Raw genomic sequence first — 24,200 nt, forward strand, 5'->3', positions numbered from 1 at the left:
CGCATTCTACGGAGACGATTCGGCGAAGTACGTCGGTGCGAATAGTCAGTGATTTTGTTGCGCACGACACTGCCGGATCGAACAATTCGCATTTCTCGTGAACTGGTATAAATACACCGTATAAATCAAATTCTTTTGTTGCAAGTGGAAAGTACGAAAACTTCGCTAGTTTCAAGGAGGGTGAGTGTATTTTATAATCGGTTAAATAAATTTTCACGGTTTATGTACCTGTACCTGTTTCTTGGATTCCGTTTGTAGAAATAGATTATATAATCACCGTTCGAGTTAATTCTGTCGTTTAATCGACGTGCTTGTGAACGTTTTCATATTACGCCGTGCAACGTATATCGGATCGATCAAACGTGTGTGAGTCTATATGTTATAGCTACTCTTATTATAATACATATTGTCTGTTCAAATATAGTATTCCAGAAACTTCTGAGTAATTTTTTCGTACATTTTGTGCGCAAATTCGACTGCGATATTAACGTTCTGTAATGTAAGCCGGTTTCCGAAAATTCCGGCACATGCAGAACCGTCGTTAGTACGTGGGTGGCCCAGGGCAAGAGACGACATTAAGAGAATACAAGTTTTCTTATATATAGTACTATAAGAGACAAAACTTAAAACAAAGACAATATTAATTAATTTTAAATAATTTTTAAAAAATACCCGGGACCTAAAACAAATACGTCACTTGCCCGGCACTAACGGTGGTGTACTGATCACATGCCTCGTTAATGCTGTTCGTTACGTAACAAGATTAGTTAGATAGCAACGTAAAATTAACGTTTCTCGACAGCATGTGCAGACTTCTGCTGGTCGATAAGAAACGTATCGAAAGTCGAGTTCGATAAAACGTAACTTCTGCGAATGCGATCGTTTTGGATGGTAGCCAAATGAAGCGGTATAAACATGTACCACCATACACATTTTGCCGCGATGGTTACTTTCGATAACTCTTTATTAGAAAAACAGCAGAAAATATTTATTCTGCGCATTGGCAATAACAAAACAACTTCACTTACACGTTTACCCTATATAGAAAGAAACTTTGGTACATATATGTTTAATCATATTATCATGTTAGGACTCTCTCTTATGTTTTTAATCGTATTAAATTATGTTCTGCTAATAATGTTTTCCTATCATGTTTAATGATATTGATAACACCTCTCTGTAGCATGTAACAGTTTATCTTTTCTGATAAATATTGATACTGTTATCATGATAAATTAGCATTTGCCTGGTTACACAGTAATCAACTTTGATAGATGGAATTACTGATACTTGTTATCTGTATGTTTGTAATTGTTATATCAAAGTATACTTGTAATATCTTTGAAAGCATTGGTTGCAATAAATGTTAAAAGAAAAAAAATATAATTAAAAATAGATTCTGTTACAACTGAAAATAATATCAATTTGTCTAGAATGATCTTTCTGTTTATAGGAATCCAAAATCCCTCCTGTGTACGAACGCCAAACGGCCAGCAACATTTCATTTGAGAAAGGAGGTGTGTTTAACGTAAGTTCCCTGTAGTCTGATAGCATTATTTTTACTTAACCATGCCTTGGTAAAAAATTTAAAGAAATTAAATTCTAGGTATCAAAGCCATGCAACCGTCAGCAGCATCTGTCATTTGTTTCTCGTGGCGTGAGATTGGAGCCACTCGAGGAAGATTCTTCGCAGATGGATACAATTCCTCTATTGACACCGACCATGGAGTCAGACTTGCTAAAAGACCCATGGATATTTCCACAGCAGAAGCCCGATACAACAAAAGAAGATCAGAGAGCAACATCCTCCACATGGGAGGAAAATTTTCAGGATTTAAGTGGTTGGTGCATGGACACGTTCCAGGGTCAATGCAATTTTCACACAGGTGAATCACCTACGTTTAAACTATCAGGTGGGTACTGAGTTTCTACAATATTTTTTTACAGAACATTCAAGGAAATATTTGTGTTATTTGTGCATGTTAATGTGGACCTTTTAGGTACGAAATACGAGGGTAACAGTGTCTTGGCTTCAGAAGAGGGGGTATTGAAAGATTTGATGAGTGTAGCAGACAAAAATAAGTGGAACGTGAAAATGAATGCTGTTGAGACAACTAAACATATAAACAGTAATTCTCACAGTTTACAATCTCCATCAGAAATAACTAGTGTTAAATACGAGAAAAAGGATAGTACCGCAGAAGTAAACACATCTAACTCGTGGTTAAGGCTATCAAAAGAATCAACAGCTGCACCAAATACAAGTTCATGGAGTAAACAGAACGATACAGAAGCTAGTACAACGTTCCAATCAAGGTATCACGTAGGAGACGTTGATTTAAATGATGCTTGTCCGACTTTGTTCGATTCCGCCGATAATCAGCCACAAACATGGGACGTACTACGTACAGTTGAAACAACCGGGTCGGATACATTTGATCTGTTATCATACCTTTGTGATGTGAGTTGATACGCGAAACAACGTAAGGGTGCGTTCAGTCTAAGCGAGCGAATGCTCTTCCTTTCCTCACTTTGGAAAAATTCGATTCAATTCACCGTACCTAGTATTCGGACACTGGGTTTAGACCCCCCAAATAATGGTTCGTGTTTAGCTGTTTGGTATGACCGAACAGTTTGCACGATGGTCGTTTACACTAAATGAGCATATAGGAATGCTGTTGCTCGTTTAGTCTAAATGCATCCTGATCAAAGAGACCTTACATTAAAATACGATGATCTGACGATATTATATATTTGTTACAGGATGAAGTACGATCTCCAGAAGGCAGTGTTTCAACAGATTCGTCATCAGTAATATCAAAGTCACCTTGGTCGTCTACAAGTCCATTGGTGACGGTTCCACAGACTGACGTGAAAGTGAAAACCGAAAAGAACGGGATAGCCGTTCCAGAAAGCGCAAACAGTCGAACAGTAGCATCAACGGTAACTGCGTCTTCTATAGAGACACCATTAACATCTCGAAGGACGAAAAGAACAAGGACACCGGTTACCAGTAAAGTGGAGAAAACATACAGGACGAGACGCGAGAAAGCCGGACGAAAACATTATATTGAAAGTGATTCGGATGATCGAACTTTCGCGGTACATTATCGAGAATCAAGAGAAAAGAACAACGAAGCTTCAAGAAAGTCACGTATGAATAAGAAAGCTAAAGAGACCGAGATGGCCATGAAAGCTATCGAATTGGAACGAGACAACAGGATATTAAAGATGAAAGTGGAAGAACTCGAGAAACTTGTAACATCCATGCGCAGTGCGTTATTGAGGTCCGCTTTAAAGAAAGAGTTCTAATCACATTTTCAGTTGTATCGTTTTCAACATACATTTCATTACGCGTCAAACACACGCAAAAGATAACTTCGTTGTACTTTGCCTTTATCGTTTCTTTTTCTCTCTCATTTTCTTTCTCTCGCAAGTGTTCTACGATTTGTTGTACACGTAAAACATAATGCATTACTTTCTATATATTTTTATATCGTTGTTATGAATGATTCTTGATCATTTAACATCTCATGTTATTAATATTTTATTCAATATATTGTTTGTACCGAAGAATGTTATTGGATTTTTTAATATACGTAGTATTGTATCAGACAGAAAAAGATATATGTAAAATGTTTGTTGCACAATGTTTGCGTTTAAGTTTTTCAAAGGCCATTCATATTTATGAATGTTTTATAACGTTTATAATACAATGTTTTATGTTATGGTTCATGTTATGAAATGAGCAAAAAAAGAAGAAAAAAAGAAAATATTTAAAGGAAGGATAGAAGTGGGAAAAATTGGGAAAGTTCGAAAATAAGATAACATAATCATATTTTGTTCAGCCTTGTATTGTACCTGATAAAAAAAGTATGAATATAGAGGTCGGAACAAGATAAATTATGAACGGTAAAAATATAATTTTTTTACCAGCGTGGGCACAATAGTGTGGCATGATGTACAATTAATCTTCGAATAAAGAACATGCTTTTTAAAATTTATCATCTAATAGAAAGTATTACTTTTGTAGTACTGATTGTACGAATGCAAACCTTTTAGCTCGATATTTAATTAATATGTTATTCCTCGAAAACTAATGGAAAAGAAACTGGTTTCTTCTTTGCATTGTTATAGAAAAGGAAAATTTTTAAAACGAATAAAATCACACTACAAACAATAAATGCATTTATCTAAATTCAATGAGTCCTGTGTTTACAAATAAATCGTAAATCTAAATCGATCTCTTCGTATACATTTACCAAGTATTGTTCTATCAGCAGAAGACAACCATATTGATTTTAGTATTAGTAATTGTAGCAAATTAATAAAGTATCTGTTTAAATGCTGAAATTAATTGCACATCTCAAAACAAGTCTTTTGTACTTAACACTTAGTACATAAATGCATTATTACATTATTAATGATAAGCTTAATGCATTACCTTGTAAACACTGCAACAATATTTTGACATGCAAATTATTTTTTCGTGGATTATAATTTTATGTATTAGATTAGGAATGTAAATAGTGTAATGATAAAAATAGAGAATATATAATATAATAAAATTGAAGATATTTTTGCAAAGGTTATATTTTATACATAACTGTTTCTTATTTCCTATTTTGCTCGTTTCACTTTAGAGTATAAATATTGTGTAAGTTATACATATTGAGTATTTAGTAAATACGCATTATAAATCCGAGGTATGTAATTGGTTTATTAATAAATATAATTGTATCTCAAAAAATACTCCTATTTATTATTCGAATACAAACACAACATACCTTAAATAAGAATACTGTTTGAAATTTAACAATTGAAGATTTGAATTTTCAAATATTCCCGCTGCTGGTAAGATCCGCGTCTGGCAACCATATTGGATTTAATATCGGTGAATATGCGATTACTTTTTAAACTAAATTTTTGACTATTAATAACAAATTTCCACAAAATATTTAGCAATATAAGATGCCAAAAGTTTCAAGTCTATCATTTACAAATATTAGAAGATTTCGATTCAAGATAAATTTTGTATTAATAGTTCCAATCCAATTCTTCAGTGGATAGCACTTGCACAAGATACACTTCAAACGTTCACACAAAACAGTGTCACTACCGTAACGCACCAGTGTTGGAGATTAACTTCCGATTAAAAAGTATTCGCGAAACGGTTTTCGCAATGTCGGTACATTGCCTGAAGGAGGACGCGTAAGTACTGACTGCGCGAATGCGGTTTCAAACGACTGCCATTATGGAACCCGGTTAGCGCGCGCGATTGGTGCGCAACCGTTCGCCGTCGCCATGCGCGAGAAGTTAGTGCGCCGGTAACAGGTGGTCTCCGCTGATTGGTCGATGGCGGGGAATAGAAAAGCTCCGGCGGGCAGCACGTGCAACGGATCGGGCATTTACGCGGAGAACGCGAACGTGCGCGTATCGTACCGTGTATTTATTCGAGGAAGTCCACTTTACCGATCGAAGGTTAGATCGTTGTTCACAAGCTGTCGAGCTTACTGTCGAGAGCTTGTTTCCGCGAGCGCAAAACCTTCGCTATTGGTGGTCCTACACGATTCGTAGGTGCACGGGTGTTGGCTATCGATCCCGCTGTCCCGATTTCCTGCATGTTCATTGGCGCCTCGGTTGCTAACAGTGCGTCGTATGGTACAGTGCGGGCTCCGTTCGATCAGTGCTGTGGCCTTAGTATTACGCTCAAGATATTTGTGCAATTTTTCCCGTTACCACGGGGTGATTCTTTCTCTTGCGAGCAAGAACGCGTGCTCGATAGACTTCTCGTTGGTGAGTACCAGCCACGAGCCGTCTTCTTTCGCGAATGTATCGTTATCGTGGTATGCAGCATACTGCGATCGAGTGCACGTGTACGCGCGTACATTTAACAAGTCGGTCACATTGAGCCGGTGCTCCGTTCCATCTGGTGCATCTCGATCACATCGAATTGATGCGTTATCGGGCGGGGAGGTGTTCCTCATGATGATTAATATAGAAACGACCCGCATCAACGCCCGGCTGTGGTGTTTCCATCAAATTCGCTTATATGTAACGGTATAAGGGTGGCAACCACTTGTCGCGTGTTGCGTCGATCCATCCGTAATCTATCGCCGATCGACGCGGTCTCTGCGGGCTTGGTATAACAAGCATTTGCTAAATGAATTAAATAAGTAAAATGTTAACACGAAAGCAGTTCCATGCTCTCTCGCGTAGGAAGGCTCTTGGGAGCTCTTGTCGTATCGCTTCTAAATATTCATTTAATAATTAAATCGAATTAACGATATTAGTAATATTGCCGCGCCGTTGTTTTCAAACGTTTGTTCTGTATTTACGGTACTTAGCGCGCGCGCGCGCCTTAACAGACTTTGGGGGAAAATACTTTTTCATTAATGCTACCATCATGGCTAATGGAAATACGAAGATAGCGATAATGAGAATACCGACTGTGTCATGTGAAGAACAAATGCGGGCGAATAGACGAGTTACATTCGGTTCGAAAGCGTTGTTTCGCGTTTTAAGGCCGGTTCACACGATCGAAACCGAATTAACATAGATAAACGCTGCTCGATCGTGTACACCGCTTTGAAATGTTATCTCTGGCAAGACTACTTGAATTTTTACAATACACGCATTATTGAAATATTTAACAAAACGTAATTGCTTAATTCATCTTTTCATTGTTTCAATCGAGTTTCTTTAGCGTAACATAAGTTCGTTGGATCTTATGGGTGTACCGTTAAACATGGTTTCGCGAATATAGCGTCATTCATTGATAATGAATAACTAAGTATTCCATTGATGTTTGATCGACGTGATTTAGTATCGCTTACTCGTTTGAATGTAAACACCGCCTCAAGGACGGAAGTTAATTTGGAAAAACAAATTTTTACAGTTCTAATTTCCTGTTTTACAAACTTCACTATTTACACGAAATCTATATTGCACTCGGGTGTAGAAACGGTCGGTATATTTTTCTGGCTCGGATTTTCCTTGGAATACCGGTTCTGATTGATACCAAGGATCACGTGGAATCTTCTTGAGCGAAAGGTCGTCCAGCGCGAAAGTCGCGATCATTTATTTTCCACGAATGAAGGCAGGCTTTATGGATGGAATGGAGAAATTAGAGGGAGAGTGACAACCTGCTATCTGAATTTGTCTAGACGTGTATTCGACGATGTATTTTCAGGAAGAATAACAGATTTCGTTAATACTCGCAGCTGTTGATAATTATCAGAACTGTGCAAACAGGGGGTGCAAACATTAGGAGCTAAGCCGTAACGAAACATCGTGCGTTATCGAAAATTTTATTTCATCGGCCTAAAATTTTTTATTTTTTGGGTATGAACCTCGCTTATGGCGGTGATATATTTACGATGTACTCAAGAACGAAATGAAATACGAATTCATTATAATTGTGCGTTAATTGGAAATTAATTTTTTCGAGTCCCGTTTCCTCTTTTGATGTACACACACGTATACAACCGTAATTCGTTTTGCAACTCGTTCAATTCTCCTTCCGCTTGCGAGAACAGCTCGCTTAATCCATAGAGACAGGTCCATTGATCTCGTTACAGCATGCAACCGGCTACGATGCAGTCGTGCATCGTGTTGCAACGTGAAACAACAGACGGTATTAAATGCCAAACCGTGCGCGCCCATAGCATAGCTCGATTTGCATTCTACTAGTTCACTTTGTTATAAGCGAAAGAAGAAACATTTCTCATCTCTTTGTATCGAGTTCGTTTGCAGCGTTACAAAAGAACTTTATTCGTTAGAAATTTTCAACAAGACCTTCGTTCGTTTCCTTCTTAACCCATGCATCGATGTATCTTCCAGATAACGTAGTTTCTATTTTAAATTCACACCTTGTCTTTCTCATATTAATCACACGTGTATCGTAACAAGTAAATCATTTTGTTCTACCAAAAATGTTTCGTCTCAATTATTTACTGCGACTGTATTTCGGGAGAAGCCTGAAATAAATCATTTGTACCCCTACTTATAAGATAACAGGCGCAAAGTCGAAAAATCAGTGTACATCGAGTACACAAGATGAAACATTGTTGGTAATAATGGTACATTATTTTGAAAAGGTGGTGGTCTGCGGAATCCTTGAAAAACAATGGAGGAATGATCGTGTCCATATTCTTCTGATACCCTTCATCCCTCATGGGCAAACAGCACGCTTCATCGACTGGCAGCGAAAACATTAGGAACGAACCAGCTAGCCTAGGATCATGGAATTCTACGACGTGGGAAGCAGCGACCTTAGGGAATTGTGGGAGTCTTACCTCTCTGAACCGGTGAGTACCGTCTCTCCTTACAGTTGTACGAGAATTATTTTCGCTTCCAAAGTTAATATTTCGTTCTATCTCGCTTGCTCTCGTGTAAGGTGTCAGTAATCGTGAATGCGATGATATAAAGCGCGGTTAATACAACGTGCAGCAATTAAACTCGTAGCAATCACAACGCGTAGGCAATCAAACGTACAGGTAATATAACGCGTAACGAGTACGATCCGTGGCCAATGCAAGATGGAGATATAAGCGTGGCGATATAAGCTCATCGATCTACGTGGGACCTCGTGTTCAGCGAGAAAACTGTTATGCGTGGAAGGTGGCAATATAACGGGAGTCAACGGTAGTTCCAATCGAAGGAAATTAAACGGCGAAGAAGAATGAATGATTGTGTCATATCTACGTTAGTCATTGATTGCTTTTTCACTGGTATTTCCCTTTTGCTTAACACTGTTGCATAATTGTTTACTAATTGCTATTCAACGAGCCACGACGAAATTCTCTTTTATCGAATATTCATCGCATAATTTCCTTATCAATTGACCTGTCGTCCCCTTTTACGATCCTCCCTTGACGATCTCGTTTCTCCTGAGAAAATCTTCGACCATATTCTGTCTTCGTTAACATTTTGATGCTAAAATGTTGAAGAGCGCTCGACGAAATATTTGCTCGAGAAGGAGAATTTTTTAGTTCGTTTCAGAGTATACAGTATTGTTCTGAACCTCGTAGGTTTTCGGTTGTCAACGAAGCATCGCGAATCTCGGTTCGTTCGTGATAGAAACTGAAAGGCAATCTGTGCCTCTTGCTGACTAACGATGGCACGTCATATTTGGGAGAGGGAGTTAGTCCCCTTTTACTCAATTACGTCATCTCTTAGAGCGTATTATAGAGGCAAGCACTTTCCAGCTAGCAAAGTCGTTAAACTTAACGGTGATCATCGTAGGAAAAGTCTATAGGTTATGGGGATCGTTACGTCGTAATGTATTTTTACCTGTATTCTAAATTGAACGTGCACAAGTTCTTAAACTTGTTCGAGAGAACTTCATTTCTCCTTCTCTTACCGCATTTCACACGGTTTTTATTTTTTTCAAAAAGGCTCATTTTTCCCAGTTTCGCTATCGTTTTTATCGTGGACCCACGGTTCTCACACGCTGCTTTGTGGTATTGTAGTCTCACTCTTTATACTTTACGTCACAGTGTTCGATGAAAGAAGCGATGAAACTAAACTGAAAGCTGTGGCTAATTTATTGTCGTCGTTCACGGCTACGTCCCGTAAAGGTTTCTTTTAGAAACTCACGTTTAGTTGAATTCTTCCTCGAACGCTCGACAACGTTCAATGAAAATATGTACGTAATTCCCTTTGAAGAATCTAACTGGAATTTTTAGCGTTACGCTAAATTATTCGCGTTCAACATTGATATAATAATTTATAATTCAGTAGCTCATTATCTGGGACCCACTTTTAACTTGTATGGATTCAGAATCTCACCTCGAGATTCGTTATCGATATTTTTGGTGACTCACCCACTTGTAATGAATTACTTTCCAAATTCCTAAAGTGAAAAATTCCAAGTCGTAAAGTTTAAAAACTGTAAAACTATATTAATATTAATAGATATCAGTATCGAGCAGGAAATTACATCGAATGTTTTCGTTAACGGTAAGATTTGCAAAGATCAAAGGGTCGTTTCTTCAATCTTCCCCATTGCTGTATCGTTTCCTGGCATCGCTATTTTTAACACTTAAATCGTTGTGCAGTCGACGTCTGCGACGATTTGAAACGATGTGGGACGTATATCGTGTGTACCAAATTGCGGCAAAAGTAGGGTACGAGTCGTCAAGGACTCGTCGTCAATGGTGCAACGAAACGGTCGCCATATTCGAGGAAAATCAACGAGACGGAGGAAAAAGTTCGCGTGTTTCTCGAGAAACGATAACACTCTTTATCTCTGTATTAAACGTACTACGAAGTTTCTTTTTTTATAATTGATGTATAAACAGTTGATTTTCAATAGCTCGATCGATAACGCTCTACCGATCGATATTAATGGACAGCTATTTCTAAACGGAAATGTTGCCAGATAAGGTGATAAGAAGTAGTGGGAGCGAAGTTGATTCGACAATCACACAACGGAGTAATGAAACTTCATAAAAAATAGTAACTCCAGTTCTCTTTTTAACGAAAGTTTTACGCGTTCACTGTTTAATCAATTAACGAGCCTGTACTAATTACTCGAATACTTCTTAATGACATCTTAACAGTTACACGAATCTCTAATTTCTTATCGTGCATAATATTCAGGTCATATGTAATTTATGTTTCGTTTCCGTTACACCGTTATGTAAACATACACATCAATAAGAAACTAATTATACATTTTTTAGCACAGCCTTGATCTTTAGCTCGCTTTCTGAAATACAATCTATGTAGTTCTAAATATTAAAATTTGTCAACCTCGGAAATTCTCAACAAATTTCTTATTTCTCACGTTTTAAAAATCCCAAATTGTTCTTTCATATTTCAAGACTCACTTAAATTCCCTTCAATTTTCCCAGCTGAAATTCTCTCGTGCACACGAACCATTTCCAAGCCAGTCTTATTTCCAACGATGTGCTATACCAATGGAAGATGTTGCTACTAGCATTCATTCACCGGCTGTTATTTCGCACACATACACGAAGTTTCTTACGTTGGTCGCGCTTCCGTGATCTCTGTCACGCATCAGTACAACGCGTGAGGAACAAATTGGAAAGGATGAAGGTTGTTCGCGAGGAGTTCACCGTACCGTGGCCTTTAATGTCGACTACCTTCTTCTGCGATCTACGGGATTCTACAACTTTTCCTCTATCAAGAAAGTTGAACACGTGTATCTTGCATTCACGACACGTTCGTTCGTCGTAAACATCGTGAAAAGCGGGAAAACTTCACTCCGGTAACCTAACCCTGCGACGACAGAATAATTTCGGACTTTTAAGTTCGAAGGCTTTGAAAGTTGGATGATTACGAAACGGTAAACGTTAGGAACTGATAATTTTAAGGTGTTATTCTTTTAAGGCGACGTTCTTTGTTTCTTCACGCAATAAAGACATTGTTATTATTATTTGAGCATTCATGAAAACGCTTCCTTCGCAAAATGGTGTCTATTATCGACGCGATAATTGGTCACGAACGCTTTTGCAAGGACGCTAAGATAACTATGCCTGCCAATGCAGATAACCGTCGTGTGAAAACGTTTGCAATTCTTCGACTTATAAACAGAATAAACGTTGTTTTCATATTTGGAAAGTGTAAATTTGCATTATCCTGCGGTGCTTAGGAATTCAGAAATTTTCTGATCGTAACGCTTGGAAATTCGATAAGTTTGTGTTCTCTGTAACCATACCTCGAACACGACGTCGTTATAATAACGTTAGAAATAGAGCAGCGCAATTATAATTTAGTCCGAGAAAACTTTCCGTCGCACGCAAAGTTATCTCGCGACCGCTTAAACTTCGCCTCATGATTTAATCCATCGATCCGAAACGATCGATCAAAAAAATGCTCGAAATTGCAAATCTATCGGGACAAGTCCACGAGAACTGGAAAAGAAAATGGGAAAGCCAATTGCTCGATGTAAAGTCACGGTTGATAAGCTCGTTATCAGCGGGCATATATGTGTACAACGCATACAAATGTGTAATTACACGGTGGACCTACATGCTTTATCGTAGTCGTATACCTGCACCATTCACTGCTCACGTTCGTTCTCCATTTCTGTTTTTTACACGTACGATAAGCACGCCCCTGTTAGGAACAAACGCACGATCAAAACTGTTCCGTTTTATCGACGCGATATCAATTAGAGGAATATTGAAAAATTTTTGAAAAACCGCTCAACTCAGGAAATTAGAACGGACTTCTTTTTCGATATCTTTGATAGACACCGAAGATTATGGAGATAATCATGGCTCGACGTTAAACTACTCTAAAAATATCGATCGTGAGATTCCATGACACCGTAGTTATTCTTACACTTGGGTGTATGATGTAATTCATCTCTTTTTCCTCGTAGATTAGCCGATGTTCCAGCAAAAAGTGCGAGACTTTTATGCAAATCTGAACCTGATTTCGCTATAGTCCATGCATATCGATGCTATTTTCGATCAGATTTTTCAGCGGATTCCGTTCAACGCAAAATATGTTTAACGAAATAATAGTTTATAATTTTTATTTATTTACCAGTCTCGCACGTTGTATCATGGAAGGATGACTCGTGTTATTCTGAATAATAAACTCCACATTTTTTTGCGACACAAACGATAATAAAGGTAATAAAGTATAGAGAAGATAAAAAATTGAATCACCGAGGATTCATCCCTTGAAAAGAATTCTAATAACGCGTGGAGCGAAGAAATCTCACGGTCCTTTGTACCATCGGTTAAAGGGTAATTAACACCGGCCAACTGGTAATATACCATGGTAATTTCGCGTCAAAGTGAAAAGCGAGAAAGTAGAGTTTATCATTCACCGATTCTCTCAACGAAACTTTCGTTTCGCTCCGTAAACGTTTAAGAGGTTTTCGTAATTGGATGCAACGATTAATCGACGCTGATGTAAAAGAAGAGACAGAAAATGTCGATTCAGAATTATGTTTTTCGAGATCGTAAAATTTTAAACAACCCTTTGCAAGCTAGTCAGTGAAAGTTAGTCTACGAACACAGATTGCTTTATCTACTTCCTCCGATAATGCTCACACAATGGGTGATAAAAAAGGAATATAACAGAGGAAAATGTAGTCGTCGGAAACGAAGGGACGTTATTCAATCGAACGCCACCCACGCGTTTCAGAAAAAGCCCGAACAAATTGGGCAATATTATGCATTGTCATGCTCTGATAACCTGTTGAGAACAAAATAAAATATTTGGAAATCATTTCAAGAACATTTACGGGGAAAAATAATCTTCGAGTTTAGCTTTATCATTTTAGTGCCATAACAGCGTTTGTCAGGATTGAGTTTATGCAAATCGAAACCGCGATTTTTAAAATTCATTACGGACTATCTACGAAATGGCAGACACAGAATGTGTTCTCAGATAATTTTTATGGCGTGCAATTTACCCTTATCACCGTGTCATGTTCGAACATAAATAACTACCCTGATTTTTCATCGCGTTACATACCGTTTTATCGTTTTCGTAACTGTTATAGTCGCGTTGACGACCAACGACGTCAACTTTTTCAAATTTTCTACATGTGCAATGATAATTTGCAGGAAAATACACGAATTCATCGCGTGTTACGTAAGATCCGCTCGATTAGTACCTAAAGAAGGAACGTATTAGTCGATATCTTTATTCTCAGAATTATGATTTTTATCAATTCGACGTTGATAAGCAATTATGCGAGCGTGTACCTTATCGTCATGTGTTTCCAGCATTTTATAACAACATCTAAATCTGTACGAACCATGTATCGTTCGTGGATCGATATAATAGTGCTTCAAGGCGTTTTGTATTATTAAAAAGCTCACAGTATCGCTCGTGGAGTAGATAAGTAGAGTTTTTCGAAGATACACTTTACCTGTTTAATCGCGTACTTCTAGATAAATTTTTTCAATAACTTCAATTTCCTCGCTTCTTTTCCAGAATAACAGTTCCTGTTTTACGCGCGAAGTTTCGTAAAACACGTGTGTTTGGATAATAGTCATTAGCCATGAAATATTTCAATTAGACAAAAACCACCTGCGTTATGTTTGTCATGTTCGACTGAATTTTAATCGAAGATCATGATGCGCGTTATGCGTCCTTATCATCGACACTACCAATTTTGTTCTTACACAATATTATTTGTACTGTGGCAAGCGCGATAGGCATCCCTAGGGAAGTTTACACAATCGAAAGTGGTGGGTGGTTCCTCCTCCTACACGCTTATCGAAAGAAAGCCCACGTACCTAGGTACACCAATTTTTAAAACACCATTCGATTACGTAAAAGCAAAGTACCATTTATGTTAATTCGAAGTTTACAGTTTGACGAAAATAACTACACCTATACAATGATTGGATTTTAACGAATAATCAGTTGTATCAACAGTGTTCACGTGAACGGAAGTTGACGGTATTCTAATAATCCGTTGACAAAGAAGCACATTTACAAAACCGTGCCGCGTTTCCTCGAGTGATATAGCTGGCACGAAACAGTGTTTCGTTCTATGGAATAAATTCAGTGAGCTGAAAAGGGGAAAAATGATCGTTACCGACGGCTGGAAACCAGAAAACGAGAACGAAATCTATTATTATCAATCGAATAGAAACACAGAAGCTATCGTAGTTTTCGTGATATGTACACAAGTTTATCGAGACGCCCTGTAGATACGTGAGAACCGAACAAGAATTCCAGAGGGTGAGCAAGTGAAACGAGCTGGAGCGATCAACCTGTTCCTGCAGTTTACTAGCATTTTTTTGACCATCTACCTACCTGCCCTTTGTAATCGTTTCGTAGAAAAAATTGACTCTAGGACTCTAGCTCCGAGCTCTACTTTTCCACCGAATATTTAAGATCCAATTCGTAACGACGATGGAATTTCACGTTATTTATCCGAGACTAATATTTCCAGTGTTATCGAATTCGTTGCAAAGAATAGTTTTCACCGCATTCGTCCTCAGAAAGCAATTGTTGGCTCGACTGCGATTTCACCATCGGTATTAATTCGTCGAGAAGTCATACGGGAATAGTCGAGGGTATCGTAGCTCAGCAATTTCCTTCGACAGTTATTTCGCTGGTTCAGCCGGTTCGTGTCAGTGCCTTCGCGAAATCCTGACGATCTATGGTTACTAACCGACAATTTCCGGCTCGACGTTGCGACAAACCATTTTTCTTTTGTTCATGGCATAATCTACTCTCTTATCCTTCTCATGGCTGTTACATACACTTCTTTCGTATAAAAAGTTGTCGAATAAAAATCTGATTCAAAAACATTTTCTTTCTTACTACTGCATATTGAATTTGTCTAAAGTATAACGCTCTTTAAAAATGTAAAACTTTTTACATGGAACTGCACGTGTTTATTAAAAGTACATGGATCATCTAAAATGAGTTGTTAAGATTATAGATAGCTCATCTGTGCAAATTACATAAGAGACAGTTATGAATATCCTTCGTTCGTTTTTAATCATCGTTCCATGCTCGAAGCCTGGAATCTCTCAGCGCCATCGAGAACGAATCCAACAAGCATGGAAATAAAATGCACAGTTTCTATAATCCGTGAAATTCAGAGAAAACACCTGAAATCAAACCTGTTTCTAAATATAGATAAACAGGAAAACGATTCTGTAGTTATGACAAACTGACCTTCCAGTCTAACAGTCAGTTCGCCGCCATTAAACTTGAATGCATCGAGCGTGTAGAGAAATCGAGTCACGGCCATTGAACGAACTAAAATTGACCTTTTCATCGCGATAAAAATTTAAATAAAAAATAAGCGATACCAGCATCGAGATTTTTCTCGCTTTTACATCGTGATTCGTTTTTCAATACTCGAAGAATTTATAGTCGTAAATGCGTTGGGAAGCTAGAGATTATCTGATACGATCAAGTGTTTGATTTCTTAGTAAACGATTATGAGACCGATCGTTCAATCTGTTTAATGTTTGTTCGTATTAGACTGAAAAATGCTGGTCAACGGTCGATGCAAACACGTCGTGCGAAGTTATATCAACCATCGCATGAATTCGTCGACTTCTTTAGCGTCATTCTGGTAGACGAGAATTAAAATTCGTAGAATTTAGCAGCTTCTAACCATCTGTAGTTGTATATGAAAAGCAACGTATGGACTAACAACGTTTCATAAAATCTTATTAATTTCTGCGACCAGTTCATCTAGTTCTTTGAATAAAACAACGTTTTAAAACCATGAGATGTTAAGATAAACAAACATCGAGTACGATGAAGCGTTCTTCCGGTATTTCAAGTACGAGCAGACCGAATACTTCTATTTTTTCCCTCTTCTTTCTGGCCGCGTCAAGATTTCCAAGAGTTTCTCGACTTTCCTGAAACACTTGTCAGCTTGGGAGTGCATACCTGTTTAGGAAAGAATCAGGTTTTGAAACGAGTCGTATAACCGTGTCGGTAAAGATCTGTCCTCTTCGTCTTCGTCTTCGTAGATCGTAGAAGAGTTCGTTTAATGTAGAGGGGATTAGTGACGGGACGGTTTGGATGGGACTCGAGGACGTTCACCTTTTTTCGTGACTTCATCGAGGCTGGTACACACTGGTAAAAGTGACTTCTGCCAGCTAGAGTCCCATAGAGCTGGCTCGTCGCTATCTGTATTATTGCCCGCAGGAATTTCATGGAAGGGCGACTGAAACTTTTTAGCCAAATCCTGTTTTACGAATCGCTATGATTTTACGTTCAAAGAATTCGAGGTCGTTTTTAGCATCGTTTTTTTTAGAGGGTTTTTGAAGGAAGTTTGATACTTCTGCATTCAAGGAGTTAATTGAACAAATCAATAATAGATGCGTTCGAATTATTGATAATAGAAGAAGTGGAAGATGTCGAACGAGTAGAAGCGCCCTTGTATCGCAAGACGAAAAGGAAAATAACCCGTTACTGGCTCACTTCCGCCGGAAACGAGACGTGGAAGGCGTTAGATAAGTGGCGATGCTGCGACTGAAGCATAACGGAAAGGCAGAGGGATGGAAAGGCGAATAAGAAGAAGAAGACGATAGGGAGAAAAAGGAAGAGTCGTGTCGCGACCTTGGATTCGAGTTCCGCATTGCTGAAGCGCAACAGATCCTGCGGATCCAGTCGTTGAACGCTTTGCAACCGGTTATCCTAACCATTTTCTTTCTTATTTTTCCAAACCGCGAGACATATTTCTTCGTTTCATCTGAATTCTACATAAACGGTACAATAAAATCTATTTATACGCTAACTCCACGATCTACGATCCATTCCATGGAACAATGTTGTAGACTGTAGTGAAACCACGATTTCAAACGAACGTGCGGCCATACACTTTTTAACAGAAGTGTTTCGTTAAATGCAGCGAAGGAACAAAGGGAGAGAAAAAAGTGTCGCGACGTTAGAAGCATAGTCTCAGGTTGTTGGTTACTAATTGTCTAGGGCAGAATAATTGTGTTGCCTGTGGAAAATCACTGGCTTTGTTCTCTCCGTTAGAGAAACGAGGCATAACGAGGAGGGGAAAGAACGAAATGCGACGCGACGCGACTGAAATAGCTGATGAAGATACTGAGTGGATGATTGTATAGAGTTCTGGTAGCGAAGTCAGGACTGTATTTGAAAAAAAGGACTCTTTTTACTTCGCGTGTTTTACTTCTGGTTATACCGAGACATATCGTTGATCTGGATTTATCGACTTCGTTTATGTAATACGCGATAGAGATTCTCAACTTTGTTCATTGGTAAACTTCTCTTTAAAATAATGTTCAACCTGAGTTCAAAAGTTAGCTCGCGTATTGAAATTTGTTAAAGCGAGTAAATCGTGTTCATGGTTGCTTGAAAATGTTAACGGTAAATTGAGAAGTATTCTTTCGCTATTGAATATAATTCCAACAAAAGCGAGTAAAATCCGAAAATAAGAGGTCGTGAGAAGCGAGGAGTCTCGACCTTGGCCACGAGTTCCGCATTGCTCGAGAGTAAAGGATTTCGCTGGAAGGGCCAGAAGGATCATTGGCCCTGGTGGAACAAGGGCGAGCTGTCGTCGCGAATCGCGCGCTGCCAACTCGACCTTCAACTTGACCGCTCGACGAACGCCCTTCTCCTTCGTCGAGTCAGCGCCGTGACCGCTTCGGGATACGTACGCGTACAATTTTAGACGACCGGGGTCCTTGACACCTTCGCTCGAGACAACTACCAGCCATTGACAACCTCGAACGTTATTCCCCCGATTATTGATTTGCGCCGATCATCTGCTTACTCCATACATGTCTATGTGTCTATACTCATCGTGCTCTATGATATGCCTGTGTTTACCTCATTTTGCTTATAATCGTATGACTACGTAACTACGTCTGCCTAAGCCTGGCAATCAAGAGAGCGTGAACGAGACGAAACCTTTCTAAGCGAGCGGCAGAACCATGCTTTCTACCATGGGGTAGCTGTTCTCGCTCGCTAAAACGATGTAATTTTATCGAATAGACAGTGAACGTTGTCCTATTTGTTACAGGGCCTTGGTCAGGATATTTTATTGGTAGCCAAGGAAGAAGAATGGGGTAATGGATTGAACGTAAGGGACAAGTCCTCTCTAGGAGTGGTGCTGAGGGATCGTTTGATGACGGACGCCGCCCTCGGAGGACCCCGACCGATTAAATCGGAACACAATTACAGCCTGTTGGCTTCCAGCCCTCCGCCAAGCCCCGCAACTCCCGGTGCCAACCCACACACGCCTAATTCTGGATCGTCCGCCGATAGGGTTGGAGCATCCCTCTCGAGTACCAGTTCCTCCATCGATTCGAACAACCTAGGTCATCATAAATCGTTAGACATTCGTAGCAGAATCGACGGTGAGCACGGAAGAATAATTTTCAACTTGTCAGTACGGTTGTATTATGCTGTTCAAGTAACTTAATTAATAAGTATGAGAGATTTCATTCTATATTCCCATTGAACTTTGTAACGCGTCCTTCCTAACCGTGACAGAATGACGTTAACATAAGATGAAATTAAATCCTTGAAAGGTTACGAGCTTGCAGGACATCTAATAGAAAAGTATAATGTTACAAGACAGATGGACAGTTAATAATATTCTTGAGTCCACGTAAATATAGACGGAACACGTTCCTGGTTTGATTTAGACGTGGATGTTGTGGATCCATTAACTTCCGACACCGTTTCAAATATCGTGCCATATCAGAAGTATTGGATTGGATCTGATTACCATTTATTTAGCTTGAATTCTGTTATAGACATAATAAGTCCGTTTTCGAATTATTTTTGTATACTTCTTCCCTTACATGGATCGGAAACGATTTATAATAATAATATCCATTAAATTCTTGTTGTCTTTAGACATGGAGGAGGAATGTTTTCCGGCAATCTCGATGAACACTGCTTCGGGACACGATCAATTGTCGTCCTCCACATCGTCGTCGCCTACCTCAACAATTATTCTAAAGAGAAACAATAGTCTAGTACCTGAAGAGATGGAGTGCACCGAGATCAAAGGAGAACCACTCAGTGCACCTAATAGTCCCTCTGAATCCTGTCACGCGACGATAGGAGACGATAAGAGCACGATAACTATGGTGTTCCCGCAAAATCTTCATTTTTCCAAAAGTCACCTAGCGCAGACCAGCGACAGCGAAGAGGACGACGAGGAATATTATCAGGTATTTTTCAAGAAATTTTTCAAAATGGGATTCATTTCCATGGTACTTTAGCTTATCTTGTTTGCGGAGTTTAAAAGTAATTAATGTATTAGCATACTTGGCCAGCTTTACGTAGTCACCTGATAACTTTATTACGAACATACAGAGATAGTTTTATCGATCGATGTTTTGAAGGAGCTTACGACCTCGAAACGCTTACTATTTTGTAAATAAGTAGACATTTTTTAATACGGAAGTTTCTGTTTCCAAAGAGTATGGAAGTGGAGGAGTACAACGAAGCGAGCTGCGACGAGAAACCAGGGAACCTACACGCGTCCAGACAGGGTCTGCCTCCAACACCGCCTAGCAGTGCAAGCTCCGACAGCGAGGGCACTGCTTCCGCTTCCTGTTCGCCGGAACGCCGCGATTCTCAGAGCTCCGCGCACGCACAGAATCTCAGGGGTTTGCTCACGCCCAGACTGTACGTGACCAACGGCACACACACAACCAGACAGCCTATACACACACCCTTGATTTCCTGCCAGCCGGTGAGCATACGCGAAAGATGACGCTAGTTTAGCGAGATAACGACTAACTTAGCTCCAAGAATGCGTGTATTCCCGTGGCGAACGTTTTATAGATGGTGGCAACGTTGTCGCTAACCCAAACAAAAGAGCGATCCATTTATGGATGCGTTTAGACTAGACAAGTAACTAGACGAGTAGTTGAGGTACCAGGAAGGTAGCCTACCAGACCTCTTTCTCCCTCTGAATTTTTGACTCGTATCTCGTGGACAGGCCTGTTCTAACACACCCATGAATTTAACGAATGTAATGTGAATGGAATTGATTTTCCAGAAAGGATCTACGGGAGTCCTCACGCTGACGGAGGAAGAGAAGAGGACGTTGATCGCCGAAGGTTATCCAGTACCTACGAAATTGCCGTTAACTAAACAAGAGGAGAAATCGCTGAAGAAGGTTCGCCGGAAAATCAAGAACAAGGTGGGTAATCGATATTGGATTACCCTTGGTTAAAACCTACTGCTCACCTAATATCTGACAAAGTTTGATCTTTGACGCATCTGACAGTCCATCCAAGTATCTCCAATAACCCATTATCCCTGTTTGTTCGGTTTATAATCAAACAAATTCGAATAACAATCTTCAATTCAGCGCTTTGAACGAGTCGTTATCGAGTGGATCGATAACGCGTTCGAGGACAGTACGAAATTCGAAATACGATCGTCCGACTCTCGTTACAGATATCGGCGCAGGAATCGCGGCGAAAGAAGAAGGAATACATGGATGGTCTAGAAAGAAGGGTGACCATGTTGACCAACGAGAATTCTTCCTATAGGGATCGACTGACCGCCCTCGAGGACACCAATCGCGAACTGCTGAAGGAACTGCAACGTCTGCAAGCTCTGCTTCAAATGCAAAATTCTTAGACTGTCATTTTTCCCGCATAAATATCGAACCAAACGATAAAATGGTCCAAAGGCTTTTTTTTCTTAGAAAAAGAAAGAAGTAAAATGAGGATTGATTCATCGAGACTGAAAGCTGAAACGAGTCTCCGAGATCCTTGTTTATAACATGGAGTTCCTGATCGTCGAAATTAGGACGATGGCTCGTCACGATGGAAACGATGCTGTTTTTCGACGTGTAGTAGCTCGTCTCGTAAGACGAGTTACTTACTTTCCAGGGAACAGTGCAATTCCTTTACATTCCTGTAAAGTCTTCCTCGCGTAAAGAAAGCGGATCGTGCAAATGTTTGAAAGACTCGATCTCTTCGTACGAATCGGCGTCGTCTTCCCACAGGAATCGGTCGATGAAATTTTTTTGTGCCGGGAGTGCCTTGATTCGATGCTTCTTCCTTCGTAAACGAATACCTTCTCCTCTTCCCATCTTTGTATTTTTTATGTTCTAGTTCTGGATGTTTGACGAAATTTATATAGTCGTCAATTTTGCCCGTTAAGCGTTAGAAGGGTCATCGATGGACAATTAAAGATCTATTTTAATATTACATTAATTATGCAAGGTAGCAGGTACACATAGTCTCTTCGGCTTTGGCGGTCTTATTTAAATAAAGTCATCGGTGACCAATCAACAAACTGTATCGCGATAAATTATTAATTAATTCAAGGAAGATCGAATCGCATCCAAATATCGAATTCTTGTTCCCTCTTTTATGCTTACGTTTATTCGCCATGAAGTTCGATAAGCGAGATAAATTATTCATCGTCCATCGCTAAAGTATTTAACAACGATGAAATTAACGTTAGAGGAGCTGCATCATTGATGTTTGATCCTTCCATTTTCGTCCAAATTGAGAAACGATCGTTCGCATTAATTTCGAATATTGTAGGTGTATTGAAAAAAAAGATCGAAATCGATAGAGAAATATTTGTATTAGTGCGTTAGGAAACTGATTAAGCCGGAAATAATTCGCGACGAAAATAGATTTGCACATTTTATTTGTAAAACGAGTATTGTTTATCCAACCTACTTGCGTTGCTGGATAAGATTGTTCCATTAGGATTTTAACGATAATGTAATTAATTTTTTAAAAGAATCGTTGAAAGTTGTTTTATTTTGTAACGCATACTGATTCAATCAACGAGTTAATTATCATGCATTGTCTAATTTAATATCATTATTTTGTACAACGAGCGGATTACGACTCTTTATGCACATATATCGAAATGTGTTAATTGACGTAACTGGACAGGGGACTAAACTTCATATTAGAAATTTCCAAAAGTCACTTGGTCATACCTGGTACAGTTAAAATCTTAGTTACGTCAATGCAAATCATATACTGTCTATAATAAATCATTTACAGTACACAAAATAAATTGATGTTTTCGAACGAAGTTGACTAAAAAAAATTTACATATTTGCATAAATATTCGTAGTCTTGTACCGAAAATCATGCCATGCAAGTTAATTGTACATGAATAGATTATTATTGAATATGGAATGAAATAAAAGGAAGATAGAAATTTTGTGACTTAGGCTTTGCGAAAAAAACAACTGCGCAACGGATGAAAGATCACTCGGAGTATTTTTAGAAACGAACGAGTGTTTTCCGTATATTTTCCTTGGCTATTTAAAGCTCGAAGCTGAATCTCTGCCGCGTAGAACCGCTTTTACACGAAATTCGGCAAAGATACGTGAAGAATACTAGTACAGAGTTATAGGATGTTAAATAATATCGTAATTAAAATAGGGAGAGAAGTTATTTTCTTTTTGCACAATATTACAAATACTTAAAATTGTATATAAGCGTTTAGGTAAGAGTAACTTAATTGCGAGTTTTACATTTTACAAAGTGAATTATTTCAAAATTTCTTTCAACCATCCATAGAATTAAAACTTGCCTTGCATGGCACGAAACGCATCGAGCCAGATCCTTTTTTCCCGCGAAATCGTTAACGATTAAGATAGCGTTGATGCATTGTAAAACGAAACAATTCATAGGGACCAGTCCGCGTTATCGTGTATACCAGAGTGTAACGTAGGCTTCCTTCGATCAAAGATAAGTGCAGGAAGAGAAGCCCTGCACTTATCGCGAAACCGGGGAAAGTCGTTCTTTCTTCCTTTCCTCCTAGCATTTTTAGACCTAAATGTGTATTACAGGTTTCAGAGAGGCGACTATCTCCGTACTCGTTTGTCGAGATCGCGTTAACTAAGGGAAGCTTACGTTGCTCCCAATTGCACCATGAAAATTGTGTTCGTTGAAGCTCGTTAGATTAGAATCGTTCTAATCCGATAAGAGGATCGTAAATTCGTGTATGTACAAAATGCCAATTCAATGTTGTTCCGCGAAGAACACGCAGAAAGAGTAAAATTTAATATATTCTATAAACGAAGCTTTATATTTAAATAATTATATATGTATACATACATATTATATATACAAATAAGATATTTCTATATAAACAGATAATATATGTATACACTACGCGAAGTACGTACCATACACACTCGGTGTGCTGTTATGTATGTATGTGTCTGCGTGCATGTGCGTGTATGAGACTAGTGAACATCAGTTTTTATCGTTGTTAATGCGAAATTGTATCGCGTTGTTCGTGAAATTTATTAGCTACATTGCCGTTTTGCGTGTATATTTATCTACAGAGTTTAGATGTGTGTGTATCGGTATATATGTTCTTTTCTTTTTTTGTGGATCGTTAGTACCAGTGATGGACGAGCGTGCACTCGCGAGCACTGTTGGGCAGTAGTCTACAGACCATGTGTTCATCGATTATCAGGAGTGGAGGATGTCTCTGCGTTTCCCTAGGTCTTAGACCTCCATGAGTTTTCTCCCTAGATTTTCTACAGACTTCTTAGGTTCTCAAGCCTCTTCCTTCATAAGCTTTCTGTAGGTTCTCCCTGAGTTGCCCTAAGTACTAAAGCTCTTTCGCGGACACTGATCTGCCCATCGCTGGTTAACACGACTTATCCTATTATCTGTATGAGTAAGCGTCTACGCGATGGCAATGTGCGAAGCAACGTGGTTGGCGTAGCACGTGGTCCACCTCTATTTGTGTATCACGATGAATAAAAACATGTGACTTAACTCTGCCAT

The 24,200-nt window shown here is 39.0% G+C and overlaps 2 protein-coding genes across 3 annotated transcripts; both read left to right on the forward strand.

Annotated features, from left to right (window-relative positions):
- Window positions 1-14: 14 nt before the first annotated feature.
- On the forward strand, window positions 15-4,004 carry LOC100881751 (uncharacterized). Its single transcript, XM_012286180.2, has 5 exons — window positions 15-180; window positions 1,454-1,528; window positions 1,607-1,913; window positions 2,001-2,461; window positions 2,764-4,004. Exons 3-5 carry the CDS (start codon window positions 1,694-1,696, stop codon window positions 3,310-3,312), a joined length of 1,230 nt encoding a protein of 409 aa, XP_012141570.2. The 5' UTR covers window positions 15-180; window positions 1,454-1,528; window positions 1,607-1,693; the 3' UTR covers window positions 3,313-4,004.
- A 1,357-nt stretch (window positions 4,005-5,361) lies between these two features.
- On the forward strand, window positions 5,362-24,191 carry CrebA (Cyclic-AMP response element binding protein A). 2 transcript variants are annotated; one of them, XM_012285776.2, is made up of 7 exons: window positions 5,362-5,481; window positions 8,100-8,309; window positions 18,470-18,806; window positions 19,312-19,631; window positions 19,883-20,158; window positions 20,468-20,611; window positions 20,872-24,191. In XM_012285776.2, exons 2-7 carry the CDS (start codon window positions 8,244-8,246, stop codon window positions 21,055-21,057), a joined length of 1,329 nt encoding a protein of 442 aa, XP_012141166.1. In that variant the 5' UTR covers window positions 5,362-5,481; window positions 8,100-8,243; the 3' UTR covers window positions 21,058-24,191. The 2 variants fall into 2 exon arrangements, with proteins under 2 accessions (XP_012141166.1, XP_003703464.1); XM_003703416.3 differs by having other exon boundaries at window positions 5,427-5,796.
- Window positions 24,192-24,200: the final 9 nt, after the last annotated feature.

The sequence above is a fragment of the Megachile rotundata genome, chromosome 15, assembly GCF_050947335.1.
Source record: "Megachile rotundata isolate GNS110a chromosome 15, iyMegRotu1, whole genome shotgun sequence".
NCBI lineage: Eukaryota > Metazoa > Arthropoda > Insecta > Hymenoptera > Megachilidae > Megachile > Megachile rotundata.